Below are 24,755 nucleotides of genomic sequence, written 5' to 3' on the forward strand. Positions count from 1 at the left end.
AAGCCCTCTAAGGGATTCAAAAAGTTGACGTGTTTTTTTTTTTTTTTTCTTTTTTAATTGGATTTCCTTCAAAATAGTGTAATGACTTTTCTCTGAGAAGCTGAACATCTCATGCCAGAGATAGTGGAAAAATCTAAGGAAGATTACATCTCTCAAGAGGGAACGTTGCTGTACGGAGAGGACATCAAGATACAGAGAGAACAAACCCACCAAGAACTGTTAGAGAAGTAATAAAATTTCATCTCACATTCTCTCAGATTGTTAAAATCTTGTGAAAAATGGCTTGGTTTGTTTGGGAAGCGATAATATGCATGACCTGAATTTGTGTAGTCTATTACCTTAGGTTTTACTGAGTATAGCTGTTGGATGTAGCTGCTTTCATGCAGATAATCTGTTTTCACAATGTTCTTTCATGAAACTTGATGCAAACACTGTTTGCCATTAGCAGGCTCATAAAAATATTCGTCATGCTTCTTTGAAAGATTTGTCTTTTTTCTCTTAAAGAAAAAGCAGCGCACAACTTTCCTTTTAGTGATTTTGCAGCTACTTTGTCTTTGTTTTAGATCCTCTACGTACAGAGTACCGAAGGGCACATTTTGATGGTTGTTGTTTTCTTTCTCTAAACACTTTCCCTCTGCCTAATTGGAGCTTAGACAAAGCCCTTTGTAGGGCCTCATAAATCAGACAATGTGCAACTTCAAAAAATAGTTCATGACTTCTGCAGCCCGCATCCCTGTTAGTGATTTTGTCATCCTTTCCTTCAACCTATTTTTAAGGTCATAAAGAGTTGTGTTGGCTGAAGGCTCGTACTGCAGAGGAAGGCAGGACATCTCAGGGAAAACACAGTCTTGCTTTCAGATGAACTTCCATGAAGGAATATACAACCTCAATTTGGTTTTTAGTTCCCTCAATCTCCATGAAAATGTCATAGGTCAGAAAATTTAAGAGATAGTACTATTAAAACATACAAAGTCACAAAGGAACGTAGCAAGATATGAGCTGCAACTCTCACTAAAGTCATCTTCAGGATCGCAAGGACTTAAAGAAGCCCTTTTTGATTATGTGCCTCATTAAAGCAAACCATAGTTTTCAAGTATTTAAATTAAAGAATTTATTAAAAAAGCAAAAAAAAAAAAAAAAAAAAAAAACGAAAACAAAAACAATTAAAACAGTGGTTTGATCTAGATACAGCAGCACTGTGACATTACTAGGACATTATGTACGAAGAATCCAAGCAGCCATAGAACACAGAAGCCTTTATCTTCAATAACAATCTCAAATGAAACTAGCTTCATCAAACAATGTTAAAGATCTCCCTGGAAAGAGAAACAAAACCAAACAGACCCTCCCCACCCATAACCCTTTGGATACTAGAATGATTTTTTGTACAATACCAACAGCCACTAGTTCTTCTAGTTGAGAACACTTGCTTTAATTTATTACAAAAATGATCTGTTGACTCAGTTATGAAAGACAACTTTTAACATTGCTTTAGAAGTGTCTGCTCCTCTTATAGACTACAGTATTAGAAGTGCTTAAAAACATTTAATCCTGGATATGCTTTTGAAATTCAATCAGAAGGATATTCTGTGTATGTTTATATACCAAATATGATTTTTAATTTTTGAAGCAGGTGAAAAGACTAACCCTAATATGAAACTGCAATTTTACAATTTAATTATTAGTCAGATATGGGCAACCACATGATAATTCATGAAATCTTTAGGTCTATCTACATTGCTCAGAAACACAAAATAAAGTTTTTACAACTTTCACCTTCATAAGGCTAAAACGTTAAGTCTTTCAGAAGAGTGTCCAGTGTTTAAAAGAAATGCAATTAAGGGAGACCGCATTCGATACACATGAAATAACTCATTTGAGCTTGCTAATAAACATATTTAACAGCTGCGTGCGGGGTGATGAGAAAGGAAAACACATTTGTCATCCAGCCACTACCTGAAATGTTTCTTCTCTGGGAGTGAATCTTCTCTATGGGACCGCTGATTATCCAGAAAACTTGGAGTTCCCCTTTGGAGTCCATTGATCCCAGCATGTGGTTACCTCTTTGTTTTCAGAGACAGGCAGTGAGCTGACCCAATGTTTGCCACGCGTGCATCTTTGTGACTTCACACAGCATTTCACTTAATTGGTACCTAGGAATTCGTTTGTAGGCTTGGCCAAAAAGAGAAAGATTGTGAAGTTGAACCAGTGAATGTCATTTTGTCCCCTTCCTATAATTGTTTCCAATATAAAAAAGAGGAAGTGTTCGTCTGAATGCTGCAATTACTAGCTAGCACTCAAATAAGAAATGAATACTTTAACATTTACACTGTCATCTCAGCTTCTGTTGGAGATGGCTTTACAGAAGTGAAGTGCGTTCTGTTATAGCTCTACAGAACTAAGGCAAACCAATGATAAAAAGAGCCCTTATTTACAAGAGTCATCTCCATAGTCATGTAAATAAGAGCAGCTATATTAAACCTATTTCACTTAAATAATAATACAAAGAATTGGTATTGATTTGTTTTATGCACAGACTCCAAAGTGCTTTCTATTGATAGATAGAGAGCATCCCTCCATGTTTAAGAATGGGAAAGAAAAATTGCAGAGTTTTGGCCAGGGATTGAAGTAAAACATGGGTGCAATAGGAATACAATCCACCACTTCTGGCTCCACGTACATAAAACAAGGAGAATACTTCTGCACAAGCAGTAATATTCATTTTAGTGAATAGGGAATGATCTGTTTAAAGTTGTTTCTTTCATTAAACCCATTTGACAGGACACTAGCTTAGCTGAATCAACTGCAGCAGCTTGTATTTGTTTTATCATAGAGAAGTTTGGGGGAGGTGAGCATGTAATACTGTGGCATGCTGTGGGCTTTTCACCTTCTTTGGTAGTTGTCCTAAAAAAAATAAAATTGCAACATTCTCTGGACCGATTTCTTCCTCTTTTCTTTTTGTAGCTAAGTGCAGAAAGTTATTACCAGCCAGGACTACATAAATAATACTATTTAGTATATCTAAAAGAGATTGTTTCCTGCCCAGCACATGAAAGTGAGTAATTGTTTTAAACTTACACAGCCTTTCAGCTTTAGCATAAGGTTGTTAGTCATTATTATTCTTACTCTAAATAATGTTTAGTGTTTTAAATTGCAGCTCATATTTGTGGAAGGCTTGACATAGACAACTCTGGAACCTTCTTTTTTTCCATGGAGGCATTGAACAGAGCCATTGCACAGATTCTCCCAAACTTCAATGCCAAATGTACCTCCCTGTATCCTGAGACAGACTAAGGCCATCCTCAGGCAGAAGAGTCTTTAAATCTCTGGTTCCAGCTCCATTCACCACCAGACTAATTTGCTGCAGTGCCAGCCAAGGAGTCTAAGTGGTATTCTTGTGAAGTTGGCACCTAAGTATTATTAATGTTACTCTGGACCACTAGAGCTTCCAGAGGCCACTTTGTGCTTCATGCTATACATGTGAAGGAAGATGTCCCAAGGGACAGACTAACCCAAGGATGTTCTTTCAAAGCAAAGAAGCAAAGTCCAGCCTCTTTAAAGATTGTACAGGAAGTGCCTAGAAATGTTTGATGAATGATCTCACCTGCATTGAGATATTTAACAAGAGAGTATTACAACTTGCTACTGAACTGAAAAAAATAAAAAAAATAAAAATTCACAACTATGGAGCAGAGATTGAAACACCCATATCTTGTCCTGCAGCCACCTGTTCCATGGATAGCCATGAGAAGTGCTATAAGAGGGTGCATTTATTGCTCTTCCAGAGAAGTTTACATAGGGATCTCCTGGCTGAGGCTCAGATGCTGGGAACACAGACCTGTGTGATGGCTGTTTGTGCAGGCTGAATGGGTACCTACTTGTCTCTTCAAGCTCTTTTCTCTGACTTCCTCACAGAGATGATGTATCTCTGAGCCATGGCCCAACCCTACGTTTAATATGACCTTGTGTATGCAATTTCCAGATTACTCAAAAAACTATGAATAACATACTATGAACCAAGGAAGAATGTGCAGTGATGTGAGAAAATAATTGCCATTTGACACCTGCTGAAGACACACACAGTGTGGTAGTTTTCACACTGTACTCCAGAGCTCATGCCCTCTCTTCCTTGTCCTACTGATGGTGTTATTAGTATTACAGATTGCTTTTCTGGTTTTCTTGTCATCTGAGGCTTCCCTACCGAAAAAGTTTAACTACTGGATTTGACAAAGGAAGCAAAGAATTCAAGTTAGAACCTGAGTTCTGGTTGAACAAAATTAAGAATCAGTGTCTTGTAGTCAGACACATCACTGTGTCAGCGAAGTTTGATTACCTACTGCTGATAGCACTCTTCATCACAGTTTCTGGGGGAGGGGATGACTGCAAAACAAGACAGGTCAAATTGTTCTTATGGATACGTGGTATCACCCCTAACTGCCACCTACTAGGCAGTAAGGCCAGGTGAACACTGCGATATTGAACTCTGCCATACACTAACATACACTTTGATCTCCAGGACATTTTTGGTTTGATTACCTTTACACCTTTACCAGGTTTTTGTTCAGAAACAACATCTGAGTCATAGCTGTTCTTGTAAAAATTTCTTTTTAGATGATCTAGGTCAAGAGTGCACACGTAAGAGTTTATTATTTGTTATTTTCCCCTCTTAATTCACTTGTTTCAAAAAGCCTCTCGTCCAACCAGAGGGTGGGAAAAACACTAGAAGACTTAGATGAACACTTAGACAATGTGGAAAGTAATTGTTGAACATCTGTATCACAGTTTGAAAGAATCTGTGTTGTAAATGGAAAGAAGATACAAAAAATTGATCAGTTTAAAAAAACATTAAATAACTACTCCTTTCCTCTCCTTTGCTATGTGCAAACCCACAGCCAAACCTATTCACTTTGCAAATGCTCTCCAAGATTGTATGGTGAAGTCATAATTCTGTTCTTTCAGAGCCCCTGAACACCTGTGGCCCCTAGTGTTTTTGAATCTGGCTCCACAGAGACAAATGCCAATTTTCTCTAGATATCTGGCTATGCAGGGCAGGGCTTCAGACCTGAATTCTGTGCTCAGATTGCACCTGGTCACACAATGGAAGTGGGAGGACTGTGAGTCCTCTCTCCAGTCTTGAATGTCTGATGAGTTGAATAATATATATATATATTAAAAAAGAAGAAGAAGAAAGCTGCAGTGAAAATGACAATCCTGCAGGTTTTGTTGTGTAGGAAAACTCTGACTATAAGCTTCCTAGGACTGTTCATTATCATTAGTAATATATGATGTTGATCAAATCTTTCAGGACTCGGATACTGAAAGAGTATGACAATTCTGCTGCCCAAGCATCATAATACTGTTTAAAGTTTGTCGGACAGGATAGCAACACTTGGGGAAGTGGTATGAAATCTCCCTCAAACAATCTAGTTTTCTGTCTCTTCCTTTACTCACTCACTGCTCCCAGGGGGCTGGGATCCAGGCTTGACTTTTCAGGTGGGCAGAAGCAACCTTCTCTCACACCACCTGGAGGATTCAGGATATCTAACCCTAGCATTATACATTTCAAGTACCACTGAAATGCCACTTTTGTCATCTGAGGACTTTGCACTGTCCTTGTGTGCCCACTGCTAGAGTCCTAGAGGTGCTGAGTAACGATCTGTCCCAGCTGAAAGGAGAGCAGGAGAAGGCACATTTGCTGTTATTCACTGTTGTCTTATAACAAAGTAATCCACCACTAATTAAGGCAGATAGCATAGAAGAGGTATAAGGCCATTTACAATCTCTTTGCAATTTGCTCACCAGCTTTCAATAAGGGTTTTGTATTATTGGGATTTTATTTCCCAAATGGGAGATGGTAAAAAAAAGAAAAGTTAGTTTTCATGTGCCACACTGGTAACATGAAGGAAATTAAGCATTTGGGCCAATAGCTGCAGTCTTAACAGATTTATCCCATGAAACATTAATGGGCTAAGCCTTCCCCCAGCTGTCCTTTTTTCTTCCCCATGTGGTAGGTTGATATTCTCACCCACATTTTTCTGAAGGGGGAATATGCTCGTCTCTTGCTGCAAAGTGAGACTATGGCGGTAGTGGAGAAAAGAGCTTCGTCTTTCACCCTAGCCCCCCAGCTGGCATCCCCTTCCCCTAGCATCAGTGCACAGGGTGAAGTCAGATGACTGTGCACAAACATAAAATGCACAATGCTGCTAGATGGTGATGCCTTTGAATGACAAAAACAGATCTGAGTTGCACATCCCTTGCAGCTCTCTATGAAGTAAGAAGTGCATCTTGCCTCAGGTGCACTGATACACATCAGTGGTCTGGCTATGATATGTTCCTCTACTTCTCACCCATATGTCTTGAAAGCAACTGAAATCCTACATGTCAATGAAGAAGGCCTGGGAAAACCTCTCAGAGCAAGTATATGGCCATGCAGAGCATGACAAAGTGACTGGCCAGAATCCTGCTGACTTAGGTGGCTTTCCATCAGGCTGTGAGAATGGAACTGGAGGTAGTAGACCCCTCCAAACACAGTGGCTTTCACCTCTACAATATTTAATTCCCCTCCTGTCAGGAAGCTGAAACCATCATAGATTTATTTTGCAGATGATCCAGAGAGAAAAAATTACTCAAAATTCAGACCTATTACTATCTCTCTACAATCTTGCATGTTCTGTATGGTCTGCAATGCCATCATCTGACATGGGAGAGGGGCTGAAGCTCTCCCTGAGCACCATCTACATGGGAAAAAGGAATTTCTGTGCCACACTGATTTGAAGGAAAAAGGCAAACACATTCTTGGTAGGGTTATGGCACACTTACACAGCTTTCTTGCATGTCCTAGTGACCAGGAAAACTGGAAGCTTTTGAAATTATGTGGACTTGCACCTTAACATATTTTACTTCTGAGAAAGGCACCAAAGCCCCATCTTTTTTCCTTTTCTCTGTAAGATGCTTTATGCAAATCCTGACTCTCTCCTATATCTCCTTCATGTCTTCATGGTGTTCTAGTATGTAATGTCTGTGACTCTCACTCATACCTTTGCCCACTGCTAACCTGCATTTTTTTTTACTCTTCTCCATTGGCCAGATAGAAGATATAAATGAATAGACTAATGAACTTTGGCTACTTAGACTTCTTCAGGAATAGTGCTTCCTAGTACCCTGGGATAACTGCACTGCTACCTTATCAGGGCTTTAGACACAGCAGCCTGAGCATCAGAACTTCCTTGTTGACCCAAAGGAGTGAACTCATCAGCCTACTTTAGCCAACATTATAATAAGCATGGTGAACAAATCTTTTTTATAGAATATGTTAGTCTGCACTTGGGGGTACAAAGCTTTTCCAGTTCCTGTTGAAAGGAAGCAACCATAGTTTTGATCTGGTATTCTTAAAAATAATAGATGTTAGCCTGAGAAAAGCATGGTTCAGGTGTGTCATGTACTGCTACTGATCCCGACTGATCCTGTTTATACTAGTGGGAACAAAGTCTTCAACAATGGTTTAAGGATCCTGGACAAAGAAAGATGGAAGCAAAAGCGGGAAGTGTTATTTCATAACTAACATTTTATTCAATTAAGTCAAGGACCTAATTGAGGGGATGAGTCATGTATGTCTGTCAAGACTGTGAAAGAACTCTTAAATGCAGACACAACTTAAAGGTTCTGCTACTGCTCAAAAGCAGCTCAGATCCTGCTCTGAATTTTCACAGCTCAGCTCTAGAGAGCTGACATGAATCTCATGGTCAGTATAAACCAGACTATCGAATTTCTCTCTTGCTACCTGGTTGGTATGAGCAACTGTGGAAAGGCCTTGGACTTTCGACTGCAGCACTGAGAACACTTAGAGTTTTGCTCTAATTTCAGTGGATGCAGGTTTCAAGTTCTTGAAAAAGAAATCGTCATTTGCTTTCCTGGTTACCTCTCACTCAGTTTTGTTCTTCTTGTTATCAGAAATGGTTCAAAAACCAGTGAAGGAGAAGAGTTTAAAACAGGGTTCTCTTTCTAACCAAGAAAATTATGATGAGCTAACAACGTAACTAAGTGCAAATCTCAGCTGTGCTGGTCCAATGACATCACAAACCTTAGGCATAGCAAGTAGTATTCGTGAATACATCAAAGCCTTGCCAGTATCTTTTAGCATTTAATGCGAGACATTACAAATTAATGAAGAGGAGAAATGTATGCAGTGTTGCTGTAAACCAAATATACAGATGTAAAATAATTAAGAATAAACTGTTCCATAAAAATGCATGTCAATAAAACCCAGTCTGATAAAGTGATTTATGAATAATTTTCTAGATTTACTAAAAAGAATGATTTCTCGTTTGAGGCTCTGGAAGTCTTGAGTCACATTTTTTTTTTCTTTTAAAAAAATGTCTTAAAACACATGGCTTTACAGCTGCTGCTTGGAAAATATACACCTCCAAAGTCTGACTTTCATTTAAATACAAATGTACAAAATGTAAACTGAGACAATAGAGAAATTTACAAAACTTTTCTTTAAAAATAATAAAGACAAAATTCAGTTCTAGTATGATGCTATTTAAATACGTGCAAGTAGTCATGTTCATTGAATTTCTATTGCAATGTTCTAAATAGACAAATTTGATTCACACAGTCTTGAGTGCCACCTCCAGAAACAGACCTGAGTGGAAATTTCTTCTTAAAATGCGAGGCTCCACTGGAAGGAATGGGTAGAAAATCTCCATTATGGGGAGATCCTTTTTTTTTTTTTTTTTTTTTTTTTTTTTTTCACTGAACGGTGGATGCTCTCTCATCCATAGAAGCTCCATAGACTATAGTGGAAGGATGTAACATTTCATAATAAAACTGAGTCAGAACTAGCTGCTTCCAGTGGAGTTTGAACTTACGTGATTTGAATTTATGTGGTGATTTAAACTGGCCTTTGAATTTGGAGAACTCTTTGAATTGTTCTGATGCTATAGAAAGAGGAAAACAATGACAATTAGCTTCTGCAAATATGCCAAGCTTCTTTTAGCCCAACATTGTTAATTTTATGGTGATAATGTACTGTACTGTAAGATATTTGTTTGAAGACCTCTGGTTGTAAAATACTCTTCAGTTCTTACCTGTATTCTCTCTAGGTCAGGAGGATCATGGGAGTTCTTGAGGAAGACTCACTTGAACTCCAGGAATAAATTCAGTTCATTGCAAAATGTCAGTATCTACTAAATCTGACTAATACAGAGGCTACCTGCCAATGCTGAGGCATGACTTTAACTTTACAGAAATACGTAAGTCTAAGAATGTTATTTGGATTTGCAAATTGTGTCATGGTGCCACATGAAAGCTGTATATCATATACTCTCTGGTCTGTTCTCTTTGCTAGAGCCTCGACTTCCTGCCTTGACTATCTCACTCAGCTTTTGCATTTTCTTTCCTTTTTTAACACATAAATCAAGGAGTTTTAAGGAACTTATCAAAAACAAATAACTATTTCAAAAGGCATTTCAGCATAGCACTGAAAAGTAGTTTGGGTAAGAAGTTTTCAACCACTGGAAACAAAGCTGATGAAAAAAGATGGTACTGGTGATACAGAATATTTGCAGATCTGGAATATGCAGAATTAGTCAGGAAATTGCCAGCTAACTGACATTTGGACTGTGATGGACAGCCCTCTCTAAGATGTTCTGTCTTTATCATAGCATAAATACCATCATAACAAGGTATGTGACACTGGCCATCTAGAATAGTGTTCCTTATTTTAGTCATAAAAGATCTCACCTGTCGTTTAAATATTCTCTGTAGCAATCCTTTCTTGGGTGGCTCTGGAGGGAAGCTTTTATTTAGGTCTGGTGAAATAGTACCATTTGGTCCAAACACATTTAGTTCTTTAAAACACTCTGTTTCTATCATCTGGTGGAATACAATAGGAAAGAAACAAAGAAAGAAAGAAATTAAGTGACACATCTGCATTAAATAGATTCCAGTAACACCAGGTTGTTCAAAGTCAGGATCAGGATCACCATCTGCCATCAACAGCTTGAGCAATGTGTTAGGAGAGTTAACAGTTGAATTCCTGTTGGTGGCTATAGAAGGTAAATAGGAGGTATGAATAAGAGAGGCTGAATCTGTTCTGTATGTTTGCACATCAGTCTTATTAAAGGTTGCCCCCCACACTTTTCTAGTCTTTTCTTCTTTCTCACTATGGAGAATATTAGGTATATTCAGGCATACTCAAAAAATCCCAGTTATTAACACCCCTCTGCCCAAGTGGAACTGCTGTTAGATGAGGATCACAAATGGAGTTCATTAGGACTGCCATCCATCCTGCGGAAGTTCCTCAGAGCTGTTGTCAAAACACCTCCGTGGAAATACAGGAGAAGGAAGTACAGTAGGATCCTTGCCAATTTACACAGATATGCACAGCCAACAGATACAGTCACCTGAACTTGACATCTGTGGTACATTATAGATCTTGAAAGAGGCCATTTGTAACTCATGAAATCATTAGAGTCTGGCAAGTTATGCAGTAGCTATATATTACTGGAAATATACAGCTCCTCTAAAACCATCTGTGTTAGGGGTTTTATTGGAGTAATTTTACTATGACACATCCTTACCTCATTTTGCCATGGAATAGACACGGATCCTGTGGAAAACTTGGAATAGAAATCATCATCTGTTTGGTCCAGGTTTACTCCTTTCACTGTGGAGAATTGCTCGATGTCTAACACATCCTTGCAGTATACTGCTCTGGGCTATCTCAGCAGAAGAATTAAAAAAACAGCAAGAGAAAAAATATTTCTGAGTCTGACCATGTGCTTCTATTCACAGATTCAGTCAAGTGAGAATGCCTAACAACAAGTGACTATGCATCCTGCTTCTCCAAACTTGCTCTGCCTGCATGTTTATCATCAAAGGCTGACTTTGCTTTAAGCACGTTAAGCGTCCCACTTTGAAGTCTTTAAAGCATCAGTGCAGACAAAGTGGGTTTTAGTCATCCATATAGCATATGGTTAAGAGGTGAGGGGAAAACGATGGAAAGCAAGGAAAAAATCAAAGTCTTTTCTTCTAGACAGGGAACAACAGCAAAACAGAATATTTATGAGTGACACACTGGAGACAGCTCTGAAAAGGGATCTCAGTTAGAAGTGACCTCCTGCACAGGTAGCTGTGGGTTTTGCAGCTTAAAAGTTTAAAGGAATGTATACTAACTGCTAAAGAAAACAGAAGATCTTTTGGCATTTTTTCCATTGTTTTTATTAATAGCTCAGTTTCTGGAAGCTGTCCAGAATCACCTCTATTAACTCTTTTAACTTGGCTGCATTTCTTCAAACAAATAGTCAAATGGCTTTACCTTTATAAACTACTCAGTTTTCTGGGATACAGACAGGACTTTTTGCAGTGATGCTGCCTTAGCTCATATTCCAGCAGTCAGCCATAGAAAACAGAAAGAGTCATCACTGGCTACCTGACACAGTGTGGTCATTTGTGTGCTTAGAGAGCTCCCATTAGCCACACAAAGTTGCCCTTTGAGGCACATGAATAATTGAGGGGTGGCTTGAGGAATTTGCCCAACCTAACAAACTCAAGCACATGTTGAATTATATTGTCAACACATGGTACCATGACTGCACAGCCCAGTGGTCCAACTGTGCAGTATTTTACCTAGAGCTGAGCAGTGTGGCCAAACAAATCAAACTAATTCCTAAGGAAAGTCGTATTTGCTGGAGGCTGCATCCCTTTGCATTTCTGGTGGCTGCAATCCACAACATTTTTGTGGAGACAGAGAAGGCTAGAGGAGGACGGGGAAAGATGGCTTGGATTACAGCCTCTACCATTGGATATATAGCTTTGGGCAATTCAGCTGACTTCAGTAAAGACTTGGAAATCTATGGATGAAGTGCCAAATAATTTAAATTAGAGGCAGCTCTTGAGTTCCCAATAAATAGCCATAAAAATTTATGTGCCTCTGCTTTAGCAAATATGTCTATAAGAGGTGCCTTCTGGGCCTTACATGCCACAGTTAAGCTTTTAATACACTCTGGCGAATCCCAAATTTCAGCCCAGAATTTTCTAATTTTCTACATCAGAAAGAAATAGTAGCTTGTCTCCTATTTCTTCCCACTAAAGCAGGTCGTAACACCATGGGCTAATTGGCAGGAATAACTAGGCCGCATAGTAAAATGTAAAGCAAAACCAGAGCAGCTAAAGTAAACTTTTGTAGCTTTTAAACCACTTTGGTTTGGTTGAGTTTGCAGCAACGTGAATGAGAGCTGCCAAGATGTTACTTTCCTTAATAAGTTAAAATGGCAGTGTTTACTTAGAACCATATGGGAACTTTACGGACAGGAGGCCTACCCAGAAAGAGAGCCCTGCAGGAGGAAAATAATCAGATAACTCTGCACTGGGGTAGAGAGCTATACCATAAAAGGGTGGAAAAAGTTTTCCTATTGCCAATGCAGCAGTCTTTCAGTATGTGTGAGACTGGTGTGTAAACCTGAGTAGGGACTCAGCATTGGGATCTACTCCCCATGAACACTAACGAGATAAAAATGCCATCTCAGCTCCAAGCATTCTGCCTGAGGTGACACGATATCTGAACCTACTCAGACTTTCTGTAACAAATGCCTGTTTTCATAAGGATCCAGTTCATTCCTCGGTTCTTTAGAGCTTTGGACTTCCTAATTCTGATCTCACCTCAGCATATATATCTATATACCTATGTGTATACATATGGCTTTCATTGCTGATTTTTCCAAGCACCATCTGGTCCTGAGTATATTTATTCTCACACTACTACTGTGTCTAAGAGAACACAGAGGTTCCAAGTTTAAAGCTTGGGAATTGAGGCATGAACAGATATAGTGGTGTCTCCAGTGTCACACAAGAAGACTGGTAAAATAAGTGGGAATGAAAGAAGCCCCAGGTTAACACCCTGTGTAGAAGCCCACCTACCCTGCATGCACACATATCTACAGAGCAGCTCTCCTCCTCCTCCCAGCCTCCCTGCTTCAGCCCTACTGCTTATCACGTCTTCCTAGGTCTGCTACCCATATCTGCAGTGATGACAGCTCTAAGAATGGGAAGTTATTTTAGAAACAAATCACTTGAAAGAGGCCAGTGGGTGTTCTGTGTATCGTACTTACATCAGGGACAAAGGGAGGATCCAGCATTCCTGCTTCTAACCGCTTGAAATTCATGCTCTTGAAAAAGGGGTGCCTCTTCACTTCTGTTGCGCCTTCCCCTTGACAACCCAGCCGCTGCTTCATGTCTTTGGTGAGGAGCTGAAACATGCCAAGAAGATTGGTATGAATGTCAGAAAAGCAAGAGCTCCTCAATGATATTTATATCTCCAGTTGTTTGTTAATATACCCAGAGGGAAGTACAGAGGGGAATTGTAATTGCTGCTATTTAATGGCCAAACTTAAATGGATTAGGATCCCAGTGTTCTAACTGCTGGTCAAACCCTTTGAAAATTACCTGCTGTAAAGTGTTTACAGTCAAAATAGACATTGCTTCTTCTGCTTACTTTCAGCAGACACTTTCTGGAAGAGGTCTGACATAACTTCATAGCATATATAAATACATAGCCATAAGTCCCATGTGATTTTTTTTTCCCCTCTCTCTCTCTCTCTTTTTTTTTCTTCTTTTTTTTTTCCCATTGCATTATTGTAGGAATAATTTTCCTGTGTTGCTTAGACAGAGTTAATTCACTACCAAGTTATAATTCTCACCACCACAGCATACTCTGGTATATGACTTGACACATTGAACCCACACTTTGCCCTCTCATAGGCCTATCTCTGTTGAAGTCAAGGAGTGTTTTGTCCATGGAGCTACCTGGCGTCGTGCATAAGATGATTCAGTGCACCAGTATCAGTAAGCATCTTCAGTTTAGCCTCATTTATTTTCAGAGAAACGCAATGCACTACCACTACCTGCTACAGCAAGTCCTGCCTACTTCTTGGGTACTCATAATGGAGCAATGAAGACTAACTGAACTCAGCATCATTGGTGTATAAGATAAGCAGGTCCATAAACAAAAAGACAGGGGTGGCAGATCCTTGGAGAACCTTGTATATACGGAGTATTTCATCTGCAAGAAAAGTTAAATGGAAGAATATCTCTGGCACATGCTAGTTAGTGGATAAGGATGCAGAACATGCAGCCAAATCTTCTTTTAAATCATACGCATGGAATCAAGTAGGCTAAATCAATGTCATAAGAGTTCAAGTCTCACAGTTGAAGGGGGACAGCTCAGCATGCAAATGACTGGTGCAAAAAGATTCTCACTTGTGACAGGGACATTTTTTAATGTATCACTGCCTTCAGGCAATCTAATGAAATGTGAAGGTTCACAAATCTGTTTCCATTTATTCCCTCCCTTCATCTCCAAGGAAGGCTGGATGACATACTCTCTAAGCTACAGGAGGGAAGTAGAACTTGTAATCTGCCCAGAGATCTCCTCTGCTCATTAAAGAGATGCATAACTTGTGCCTTAGTGCAACAGCAAACTAAATGTTTGCTGAAAATAGCCATGTTTACAAAAGCTTTTAGGTTAGTTTTGCTGGAGTCTCCACTGTGGGGGAAAGACCTAATCCATACATGGAGGAAATAAACCCCTCCAGCTCTTTTCCACGAGAATTATACGTCTTGTAGAGCCATGTACACAGCCCGGCCGACACACACCGGCTGGGGAACGGAGGGGAGAGTGGCGAAAGGGGGAAGCCTGGCGCGGCCCCGGCGGAGGGGAGCGCGGCTGCCGGGCCGCCTGGGGCCGCCGGGAGGCAGCAGAGGAAAGGGCAGCGCGGGCAGGCACCGGGCCGCGGGAGCGCTCCCGGTTAAGCCTTAGCAGCTGTATCCGACAGCCACATGCTGAGCTGTACATTGCAGCTGCTGGCTGGGGCTCACTCAGGAGAGCAAGAGACAAGTAGCTCTGGAAGGGTCAAAGAGAAGAAGAAGCATTTTAGGAGATCAGGTGCAGCCCTGCAGGAGGTTGGGAACCAGGATCCAGGCAGCTTCCCTGCTAGGGCAAGGTTGTCTGGAGTTGTTGATGGTAGGGTTTCAAGCTCAGGGTGTGCTCCACGATGTTCTGGTTATGTTTCTGTCTCAGCCACATCAGCTCGATGAAGGGGAACCTTGAAAAGACTGTTTGTTGCTAACGGGAGCTCACAAGTCCTTCCTCTGGTGCCAGGCTAGAGCTGAGTTTTCTCGTGTTTATCATTGGTTTACAGGGTCACAGCTCTTTAGGCTTCTCTGAATGCTCTGCTACCCCCTGGGCACCAGTGATTTTCTTATCTTACTTCCACAGCCTCCTCAGTTTTGCATGTCTTGCTAGGGGGCTCATTTTCAGCCTGAGACAGCAAATGGCTTCAACAACCTGAATGTTCCCCACATATGCAGGGACCATCCTCCAGCCTGTCCTGAGCAGCTACAATGGCTGGGGCTAAGCACCCAGAAAAGGTGTGGGGAGGGATGGGACAGGACCGGACAGTATTGGACACATGAAATAATAATGTTTTGCTCAGCTCTGCCTGCCTCAGCAATAGCAGCAGTAACAGCCAAACGAGACTGTAAGGATTGAGAGATGGTGGAAAAGCCTCTAATTCTGGCCACCAGAGCAGCTTCCAGGCTGCCAATAGCACGGTTCCTCACAGTTTCCTTTGCATCCAGTGCTGCTGGTCTAAATGATGGGCACAAAGGTTGGTCACCAAGAGTGGCCAGAGCAAAGAGATAGAGAAAGATTTGGAGAAACATCTCTATGCCTTGCTGTCCTCTGAGCACATAGAGTTATGTGACACAACATCACTGATCCAGCTCAGAGGAAAAGACTTCTCTCAGGGCACCTCTCTGGAGCATGTATAAGACTGTGAGCTTTCATGGTCTTGAGGCAAGTTTTCTTTTTCTCTTTTTCTTATTCTAATCCCAACAGGCATCTTGATTTAGCCTATGTAAAGAAGATTACTTTGGAAATTCCAGTCAAGATCTGGTTTGTTCTACTGTAGCAGGGCAGAGGAGACGTTAATTCTCTTAATCTTTAATTTTCATGCTGAAAGGGCTTTCCTGACAGCTGGAAGAATCTGAATTCCAAAGGACCACTTTTACTACCCACGGCTCTGATACACTTTTGAAAATGATACCTTGAAGCTCTCAGGATCAGTGCTCCGCAGAGCAAGTTGCAATGGGAAGGGGTAGATTTGGGCCAGCCTGTAGGTGATAAAGGAGACCTCTGCAGTTTCTGCTCTAAAAGTCAGCTGTGAAGGGAAGCAAGGGGGATACTGTCTGTCTGTGCAGCCAGTGATTCTCCTGCTTCTGAACTAGGTGGGAAGACTAATCTAATCTGGGAATTTACCCTTGAGAGACTGTAAATGTTAGAAGTTGTTTGGTGTGTGTGGTCAGAGGATGGAATGGTTGAGGATAGAAAAAAGCTGCCTGGGGTGTCCTGGACTCCTCTGTGATGGAAGTATTCAGTAACCTCTGATGCAAGAAGAAAGTCTCTAAGTATGAATGCAGTTGGTCATGGGTGGCTAGCCACTGTGGGCTGAAAGACACGAAAGGGAACAGGCTGCTGGGAATGGACTGGGACTGAAAGACAACAGAAAAGATGGGATTTCCATGTGAAGCCCAGCTGCAGAGAAGCAACCACCTGCCTCTTGAGGAGAACCCCAGGAGAGCCACAATGGAGAAAAAATAAGAAATTTGGGGATTTTGATAAGCTCTAGATGTAGCCAGCTCTAGAGATGGCAGCAAACAAAACTAGATGCTTCTCCTTGCTTCCGTTGTGGATGCCAAGAGATAGCATGGACTAGAATAGTTCTCAGAAGGGAAAGTCCATCGTTTCTCCAAGGAATAATGAATCTTACACCATTTCCTGCAGCTCCAGAAGCTTTCTGCAATTGTAAACCTGTGTATGAGCCTGAAATGTGCATCCAATTTGGGAATCTCTCCAGGGAAAGAAAACAGAGATAACAGCTTTATGTTTTGAGTCATCTCTACAGTTTTGTTTAATACAGTTTCAAAGGATGTATTTCAAATGAGCAGAGAGCAGAACAAAAGGAACTACATGAGTCTGATGACAAGCCTTCCCAGAATGGCAGTGCAATGACCCATTCAAATATAGTTTCAGTGTAATTCTACAGCCTAAGCCTATAGAGAATTCACAGAGCCACAGATCTGAAGATGGCTTAGGCATGAAGTTATATCAAGCAGCAGAGCTTTATGTCCTGGTAATAAAGGCTCCAGGTGACACTGGATGTGTCTAAGTAAGGGCAGGATTTAGTCTAGACTTAACAGACAAAGCATGACTAGAAAAAGACTTTCAAAGAAGACTCTTTGAGTAACAATGGTGAAGTTACATTAAAGTTCTTGTTCTTGATAAAAAGAACTCTGATATTTTCATGTCACTTATTTGATCCCAGCTGGGGATTCAAACTCAGCAATGTCTGAGACTTTTTCCAGGACTTTGTTTTGCTTTCTTTACAAAAAGAAACAAGCGTTGTGAGGATTGCTAAAAAAAGACAGCAGTCCCCAAAGCACAGCTTTATTTATCTTCATGTGATCAGTCAGTTCATATCCAGATCATACCATATAATAAATAACTCTAAGTTCAAAGATGTTAGTCTTAAAATTACAGGAGTAAGGGAAATTCATGAAAAGAGAAAAGGGGAATAGTAAAACCAATTCCATTGACTAAGCTTATGAAATAAAGGGATCACCAAGATAAATTTCAACCCTGAAACAGATATAAACATACTATTTTTAACAATTTATAGAGAATAGAAAAGTAATACTATAGATGTCTCTGATTTAATAAACAAAACAAGACAGTGTTGTGGGGACTGAGGATGCTAGAATGGCATAAATGATTGTACATTGCACTACTTATGGTTATGATAATCACAGCCCAATCTGGCCAAATGTAGAAGAGTCAGAACTCTCAGGCATGGGTAACAATAAAGCTCATTGCACAGGCTTAGAATAGAAGATACTATTATTATTTTTATTATTATTATTATCACTAGCTGTAGCAGTAATAATCATTTGAAGAGTAAGAATTATTCTACTGAAAGTAATTCTTAGGAAGCACTGATAAACTTTAAAGTATAAAAATATATGAATAAGTTGGTTTCCAAAGACGAAAGCAAAGAGAAGGGATGAAAGCAGACAGGAGTAGCAGCAGCATGATGACAGCGGTTCTGGTGGTGAGTGAAGAACAGAAGAAATTGGTTTTAGGAAAAAAAGAATCCATCATCTTGTAGTTGGTTAGGGTGGCACTTCAGGAAGGAATCAGATATCAGAATTACAGAACAGCCGAGGCTTGGAAGGGACCTCTGGAGGTGGTCCAGTCCAAGCCTCTTGCTCAAAGCAGAGTCACCTAGAGCAGGTGTAAGGCCATGTCCAGTTGGATCTTGGATATCTCCAAATGCAAGGACTCCACAGCCACTCTTGGCAACCTGATCATAAGTATTTATAAGTATTTGACTACTCTTGCAATGAGAAAGCGTTTCCTGATTTTCAGAGGGCACTTCCTGTGTTTCAGTTTGTGCCCATTGCCTCTTGTTCTGTCACTGGGCACCACCGAGAAGGGTCTGGCTCTGTCGTCTTTGCACCCTCCAATCAGATATCCCTTCTGTGGACTAAAATGGGAGCTGTAGGAATAAGACATGACAGGAAAGCAAGAAGGGCCTATCCAGTATTGTTCACTTGAATGTGCTTCAAGTCACATCCTTGGATGCAAGACTGCACTTGTCAGGGGAAACACACGTACGTCAATGAGGTACAAGTCATAACAACAACAAACAGGGAGTATTTCCTAGAAAGATTGGATTTTTTCAGAGAAAAAAAAAAACAACAAAACGAAACATGAAGCAGTTGCGTTATATGGGAACTATGGGTTGGGGAGCTTCCCAGAAAGCCAGCTGCCCCTGTTCCTAATTATTTATTATTCATCTCTGCTTCAGTCCAAAATGAGGGCTGATTTATGGGAAATGACTTAGAAAATGAAACATGGAAATATGGGATGGATGATGATTAATGGGAGCTATGGTATGTCCCTGCAAAAACACAAAGGGCATAAACGTCCAGGGGAGGAAGGTTGATGTGGAGTGACACTAAAGGGTTTTCAGGAGTAAGTGAATAAAGGCAATGTATTTCCTGATGGTAGGCTATCAGATCACAGAGCAGTACACTTTGAAGAGAAGATTAGGAGACAAGGTGGAAAACATGTTCCTCACTCTTGCTGTGAAGAGTCTGCTACAGGTAAGCCTTTTGTGTTTGGATATTTCTGATGGCCCAAGTTGAATTTATGTACTACAGCTTTATGCTTGATTTCCAGGTATGATGGAAACTTAATTATACTTTTATTTATTTATTTATTTTTGTTCCCTGTTAAGGTGCTGATAGAAAGCAACACAGTTCTAGTTTTCAATATAAAGAGTAAAAAGAATTTGAGAAAATGTATTAGAATCTTGGATTTTTAAAGAATCACTTGTTAAAAATGACTTTTGGATGGAAAACCTCATATTCCATCATACTCATTATCAGAAGTAAGGCTTTTCCTGTCTTAAGACACAACAATTTTAATGCATTAATGTTCACAAAGGACAGCATTCTCTTTGGATCCATTAAGAGTTTGCACAAACCACCTAAACTAACATGACTTGTGATTGGACAGTAAAGCAGTAATGACCAAGTTGTTAGGGGTGATTTTCGTACAGTTCATGCCTTTCCTGGGGCAAGGGAATGAAACAGATCATTTCCTGAGGTTCCCTGAAACCATGGGTTCTATGGCTTGAAGATGAAAATGACCACTACAACATACTGACTTTTGCTGTCTACTCCCCTGGGAGAGGTAGATCTCCAGCACTATCCCATCAATGCTACATTGCTACTAATTCTTCTCAGCTTTTAAAGAAATGCTTGGTTATTTTTCTAAAAAGTGTATTTTTATTCTTTTATGTCTCATGCCTGCAACTAACTACAGAACAAACAAAGCATTTTTGCCTTGTGACATTTTCATTTCACGCTAATACTTGAAAGTGCACAAACTCTCTGCCACTCCACCAGACTCTGCTCTTCACCTGGTAGGAGTTGAGATGCTACTAGAGAAAAGATGGCAGACCTTTTGAGCACATGAAATGGTCTGTATGAGCCTGTGGCTGTCCTACATCTTTTTACGCTGAGGCTCTGAATCGCAGATTAAGGGCAGTGTATGGCCTAAAGTATCTATCAAGAGTGATGTCAGTTAATTACTACCCTGGGGATTCAGCAATGACTTGGTGCACTGTGAGTTAATGACTTCCAGGCATGATACTTGGCAATGCTACCATTATTACTTTGCAAGGAGACTTCAGTGTCTCTTCACGAAGCCAGCCAACCAGAATGTTGTTGATATGCTGTTTGCTTGCCTATTGCACAAGATGTTGGTGCAACTCTCACTACCTATTTGTTGATCTTTCTCTCCCTTCATTCTTTCTCTACAGTTTACATAGATATGTCACTGTCTCCAAAGGAGACTTCACTCTTTAGCAAACAAATCAAGAATAAGGCTACATCCCTTTCCAAATTACAATTCAGTCTTCTAAAGATGGATGTCGACAAGACATTGATGAATTCAGACACAGCTTTGAGATTTCTCAAAGGGTTTGAGGATTTCCATTGTCAGACATGGCTATTGTGCTATGAAAATGACTCCCAGCTGAAAGGGTGAGAAAACATTTTAAAGGACAGCTCAACAGTATTAAAAAAAGCTGGATACCCTGGCACCCTGGGGGAAAAGTTGCTAACAAAGTTAGTGAGACGGAGTGGGACAACATTTGAGTGTCACAATAATTTCATTGCATAATCTTTGTCCTGCTTACCCCCAGCTCTCACCAAAGACAATGGAAGCATGGGGTTTTCAGTTCCTTGCAGGAGACACTGAGAGTCTTGCATCATCAAGTCCTTTTTATTTTTTCTACAAGATTATAAAACACAGAAAGGCATTCTTGACTACAAACTAACATTCAAAGTCTCACGAGAACAGATACCGCTCCCTTGGCCATAAAACTTTGGAGAGGACTCAAAATGACCATGATCCCAAATAAACACAATTTGAATGAATAAAGAATGCAGTCATCCCATCAACAGATGAGCTTGATTATTGCTCGCCTCTGCAGCCCCTCTCTGGTACCGCATTACCTCTCAGACCGTGTCAGATGAAGCCTGCTAATGCAGCTGCCACACTGGGCCTTCAAGCCCCTTACCATTTTACAGATGGACTTGGCCTCCTCAGAAAACTTATGGGAGTACACCTCCTCTGTCTCCAGCACTCTTCTGTCCACTTCTTCCCTCTTCACCTTCTCTTTCCTTCCGCGAAATGGTGATTGCCCAGCAATCATTTCATAAATGAGACAGCCCAGCCCCCAGTAGTCAGGGCTGAGTGTATATCTCTGGTTGTTCAACACTTCTGGAGCTGTGGAGGAGAAAGATGTATCCTGTGACAATGTTTGATGTTGGCGGGAAGAGACAATGGTGGGCAGAATATAAAAATACCTCCTGATTTCTGATGACTGAATTACAGAAAATGCAGCATGTTACATGCTATGCTATTTTCTCTACATGCCATGTTCATGCTGTCGTCTGAGTTCTCTACCAAGCCAGACCAATTGAAAAAACAAAACAAAACCAAACCAAGTTGAAGCTAAGTATTAAGGAGAGGCCCAGTCTTAAGAGTGCTTCCAGACTTCTCTGTTTATGAAATGACATACAAGCACACATCCTGTAAACAACAGTGACATTTATCCAAAAACAAATTCTGTCTTTTCATTCAATTTGTAATTTATTTTCCCTCCTTCAAAAAAAAAAAAAAAACAATGAATCTATTTGTTTTGTGTTGCAAACACCCAGTTTGCTGTGGGCATATAGTCGCTTCCTTGCAGGCATCCTTACCTTCCATCCATGGGTACAAACACACACACACATGCTCATGGGCACGGAGTCTTATTGTGTACACAGAATTACACTGAAATAACAAAACTTAGAAATGACAACTGACTTGCTTTCTTTCATTAAAGCTTCCATATGATACAACAGTGGCTCATATCAGCTAGCTTCTCTTTAGTCAAATAAGCACGTGCAATTTTTATTCCACAAAGTATGCCTACCCAAAGAATACATGAAAATAATTACATGCAATTTCAAAGACAGTTCTAGTTAAATCTGGGAGTGTGTTTTTTACCCACGTACAAATCTCTACTATTTTGTGTAGCCTCCCACCGTCCAAACAGCAAAATATAGATGTGGACTTAGCCACTTCATCATAAACATACAAATACTTTTTAAACACTATATGAAGTAGCAATGAGAAAGAAATCTTTTCTTTCCTTTGTGCACATAGCCCTACTGAAATAAATCTATGATAAAATCACTAGAATTCCAGTTGTTTGTTTGTTTGTTTGTTTTGTTTTGTTTTGTTTTCTAATTTTTCCTTGCTGATTTAGCATTGTAGACCAGTCTCATTATGAGCTGCTGTTGTCCAGCCTTTTCTTGACTTCTGATTTCCTCTAGATTTTTTTTTTTTTCTGGTTTGCATCAGGGAACTGGACCTAGCAGAATGTGATTTTTTAAAATTATTTTTCTTAAGCCTACATGGCAGAAAGATCTCCAAAGCTCAAGTAATCTCAGCAAATTGTCAAAAAGATGAGCTACTGAAAACTTACCCATATACCCTACTGTTCCTACCCTTCCACGGATTGATTCACCCTCAGGGATTTTAACAGCTAGGCCCAAATCAGATATTCTAATATGGCCTGGAAGGAAAAACAAAAACAAACAAGACAACACAAAACAGATATAATCGTTTGACTCCAAATTAGCTCAAAAATACAACAGTTGTCAACACTACAATACTCTTGCAATTTACTGTTATGATATGTGAGGAAATGAGTGTCCTAAATCACTGAATTGGAACTGCTTCATTGATAAGGAAAAGAGGAATTACTGAGAGGGATATAATGCAGTGAAATGTTAACAGCCAGGCTATGGACTAGAGTAGATTGTGTTAGGCATTTCAAAGCAAACCAAAAAAAGACACCGAGTAGCATACTGTAGTGGAGTGTCTTGAACTGATCACAGTGGATGGATGGGCTGACATAATTCTGAGACTCTTTGATGGCTGAAGGGACTACATCTGGTCTATAACTCAGCGTAAGATTTGATTATCGCTGCCCTCAGCAGCAAATGGGTACCTGGCTTTGCATAAAATGAGAGCTGGCTCAGCAAAGGACGAAAGTACTTTTGAAAATGGAGCGGGGAGCATAGATTAGAAATCACAATGTCCTTTGTGTTGTGCTAGCCTTGTAACAATAGGGATGGAAAAACAATGGAAAAAAGGCAGACACCACCAGCAAAGTCATGCTCTCAAGAACACACCCTGCTGTGTAGCACAGCTGCTTCCTTCCACCCGTGCAGCAAGTCCTAGCACTTTACCCACCCCAAGACATAGTATTAGAGTATGCTGAGCCTCTTATTCACTTCAGAGCATTATTTGTCTTTGTGCAATATGTATCCTAAAACTAACTTAATCTATTTTACTGTGAAAGAACCTCTGTAAACCTCTGAGACTTACCATAATCATCTAGCAGGATATTTTCTGGCTTCAAATCTCTGCAAATGAAAGATAGCAGTTATTTGTATGAAGCTGGGTTTGATAACATAAGCATATGACAGTGTGTGAGTGCATTTATTACTAGTAATAAACCAATTGAGTGTCAACTCAAACAGTAAGGAACTCATGGAACCAATACAACTTTCTGCAACTCACCCCGTAGTTAGAACAAAACCATATGTCTTTTTCTAAACTGGAGTTACATTTTTTCCACTAAGCCAAGCTTTTAGTTCATAATGCACTCTATAATGGACTCATCCATCTAGACCAGTAAACCCTGTAAACCAAGCCTTGTAGTGCTGCGTGTTGATAAATCTCTTCAACATTTCCTTTTATAAAATATTTTTGTTAAAATATTAAACATTTTAAAATATTTTATTTGCTTACGAAAATGATAACAGCAATCCGCCGGGCTCAGATTTGTTCTGCTTGGCGTCTGGCTTAGGCCAGTGACGTGAATGTGTGCACACACACTTGTGCACATGTATAACGGCTTCAGCTAGTTTGGAAAAATGAGGGGCAGAGAGGGGAATGCTGTGCCCAAATTAAAATTCTTCTTACAAACATTTAGGAAACTCTGATGCCTATGTGGTTTGGAGCAGTGCCACGAAAACTGGCAAGGTGGTCACGCTGATGTCAAAGATGTGCCTTTCGCTGCTCATGTGGAAAAAAAGAAAATCCCCAATCCAGCCAAGTTATGAACTTCTGAAAAAATATCTCCCATTTTCATATATGCAGCAGAGCTGTGGCAGGTCATTCTTATAAAGGGCTTGTCCACACCAAGCTGGCTCCACCAGCTGCAGCTTTTAGGTGCTGTCCATGCCAGCCCCTCTCCATCCCTGCCTCTCCTGGTGGGGGGGGGCTTCTGTCAAAGAGGGAGCTGTATGGCTGCTCTCCCTGCTCCTACGCAGACATCACAGGGGCAAGGAGCAGCCTCTGCATGGGCATGGGGCAGAGAGGAGCCAGCTGGGAGCTGGGGGAGCCTGGATCAGGCACCAGTGTGGTTGGGTAAGGCAGGGAGAAGTGCACTGCTTCGATTCACAGCTTTCTGCCCTGATTTTATCTGACGGATTCCTGTGGAAACCCAGCATTTTGCCTGGTCCAAATCCAAGCAGTGCTCGGTCTCGCCTTTTTTCAAGGCCTC

The 24,755-nt window shown here is 40.5% G+C and overlaps 1 protein-coding gene across 3 annotated transcripts in view; it reads right to left on the reverse strand.

Moving 5' to 3' along the window:
* Positions 1 to 1,022: 1,022 nt before the first annotated feature.
* The window catches only part of GRK5 (G protein-coupled receptor kinase 5), a 165,200-nt gene continuing 141,467 nt past the window's right edge, over positions 1,023 to 24,755 (reverse strand). Inside the window, exons 10-17 of one of the 3 annotated variants that reach the window (XM_082765183.1) lie at positions 23,573 to 23,610; positions 22,665 to 22,754; positions 21,210 to 21,418; positions 13,113 to 13,250; positions 10,584 to 10,721; positions 9,745 to 9,876; positions 8,871 to 8,939; positions 1,023 to 2,172 (exon numbers count right to left, since the gene is read on the reverse strand). In XM_082765183.1, the coding sequence (XP_082621309.1) occupies positions 2,143 to 2,172; positions 8,871 to 8,939; positions 9,745 to 9,876; positions 10,584 to 10,721; positions 13,113 to 13,250; positions 21,210 to 21,418; positions 22,665 to 22,754; positions 23,573 to 23,610 (844 nt within the window). In that variant the 3' untranslated portion in view covers positions 1,023 to 2,142. Of the gene's footprint in view, positions 8,940 to 9,744; positions 9,877 to 10,583; positions 10,722 to 13,112; positions 13,251 to 21,209; positions 21,419 to 22,664; positions 22,755 to 23,572; positions 23,611 to 24,755 lie in introns of all 3 variants that reach the window. The other 2 variants (XM_082765184.1, XM_082765185.1) reach the window with 2 other exon arrangements.

This window comes from Aythya marila (assembly GCF_965140915.1).
Source record: "Aythya marila genome assembly, chromosome: 7".
In the NCBI taxonomy this organism is placed as follows: domain Eukaryota; kingdom Metazoa; phylum Chordata; class Aves; order Anseriformes; family Anatidae; genus Aythya; species Aythya marila.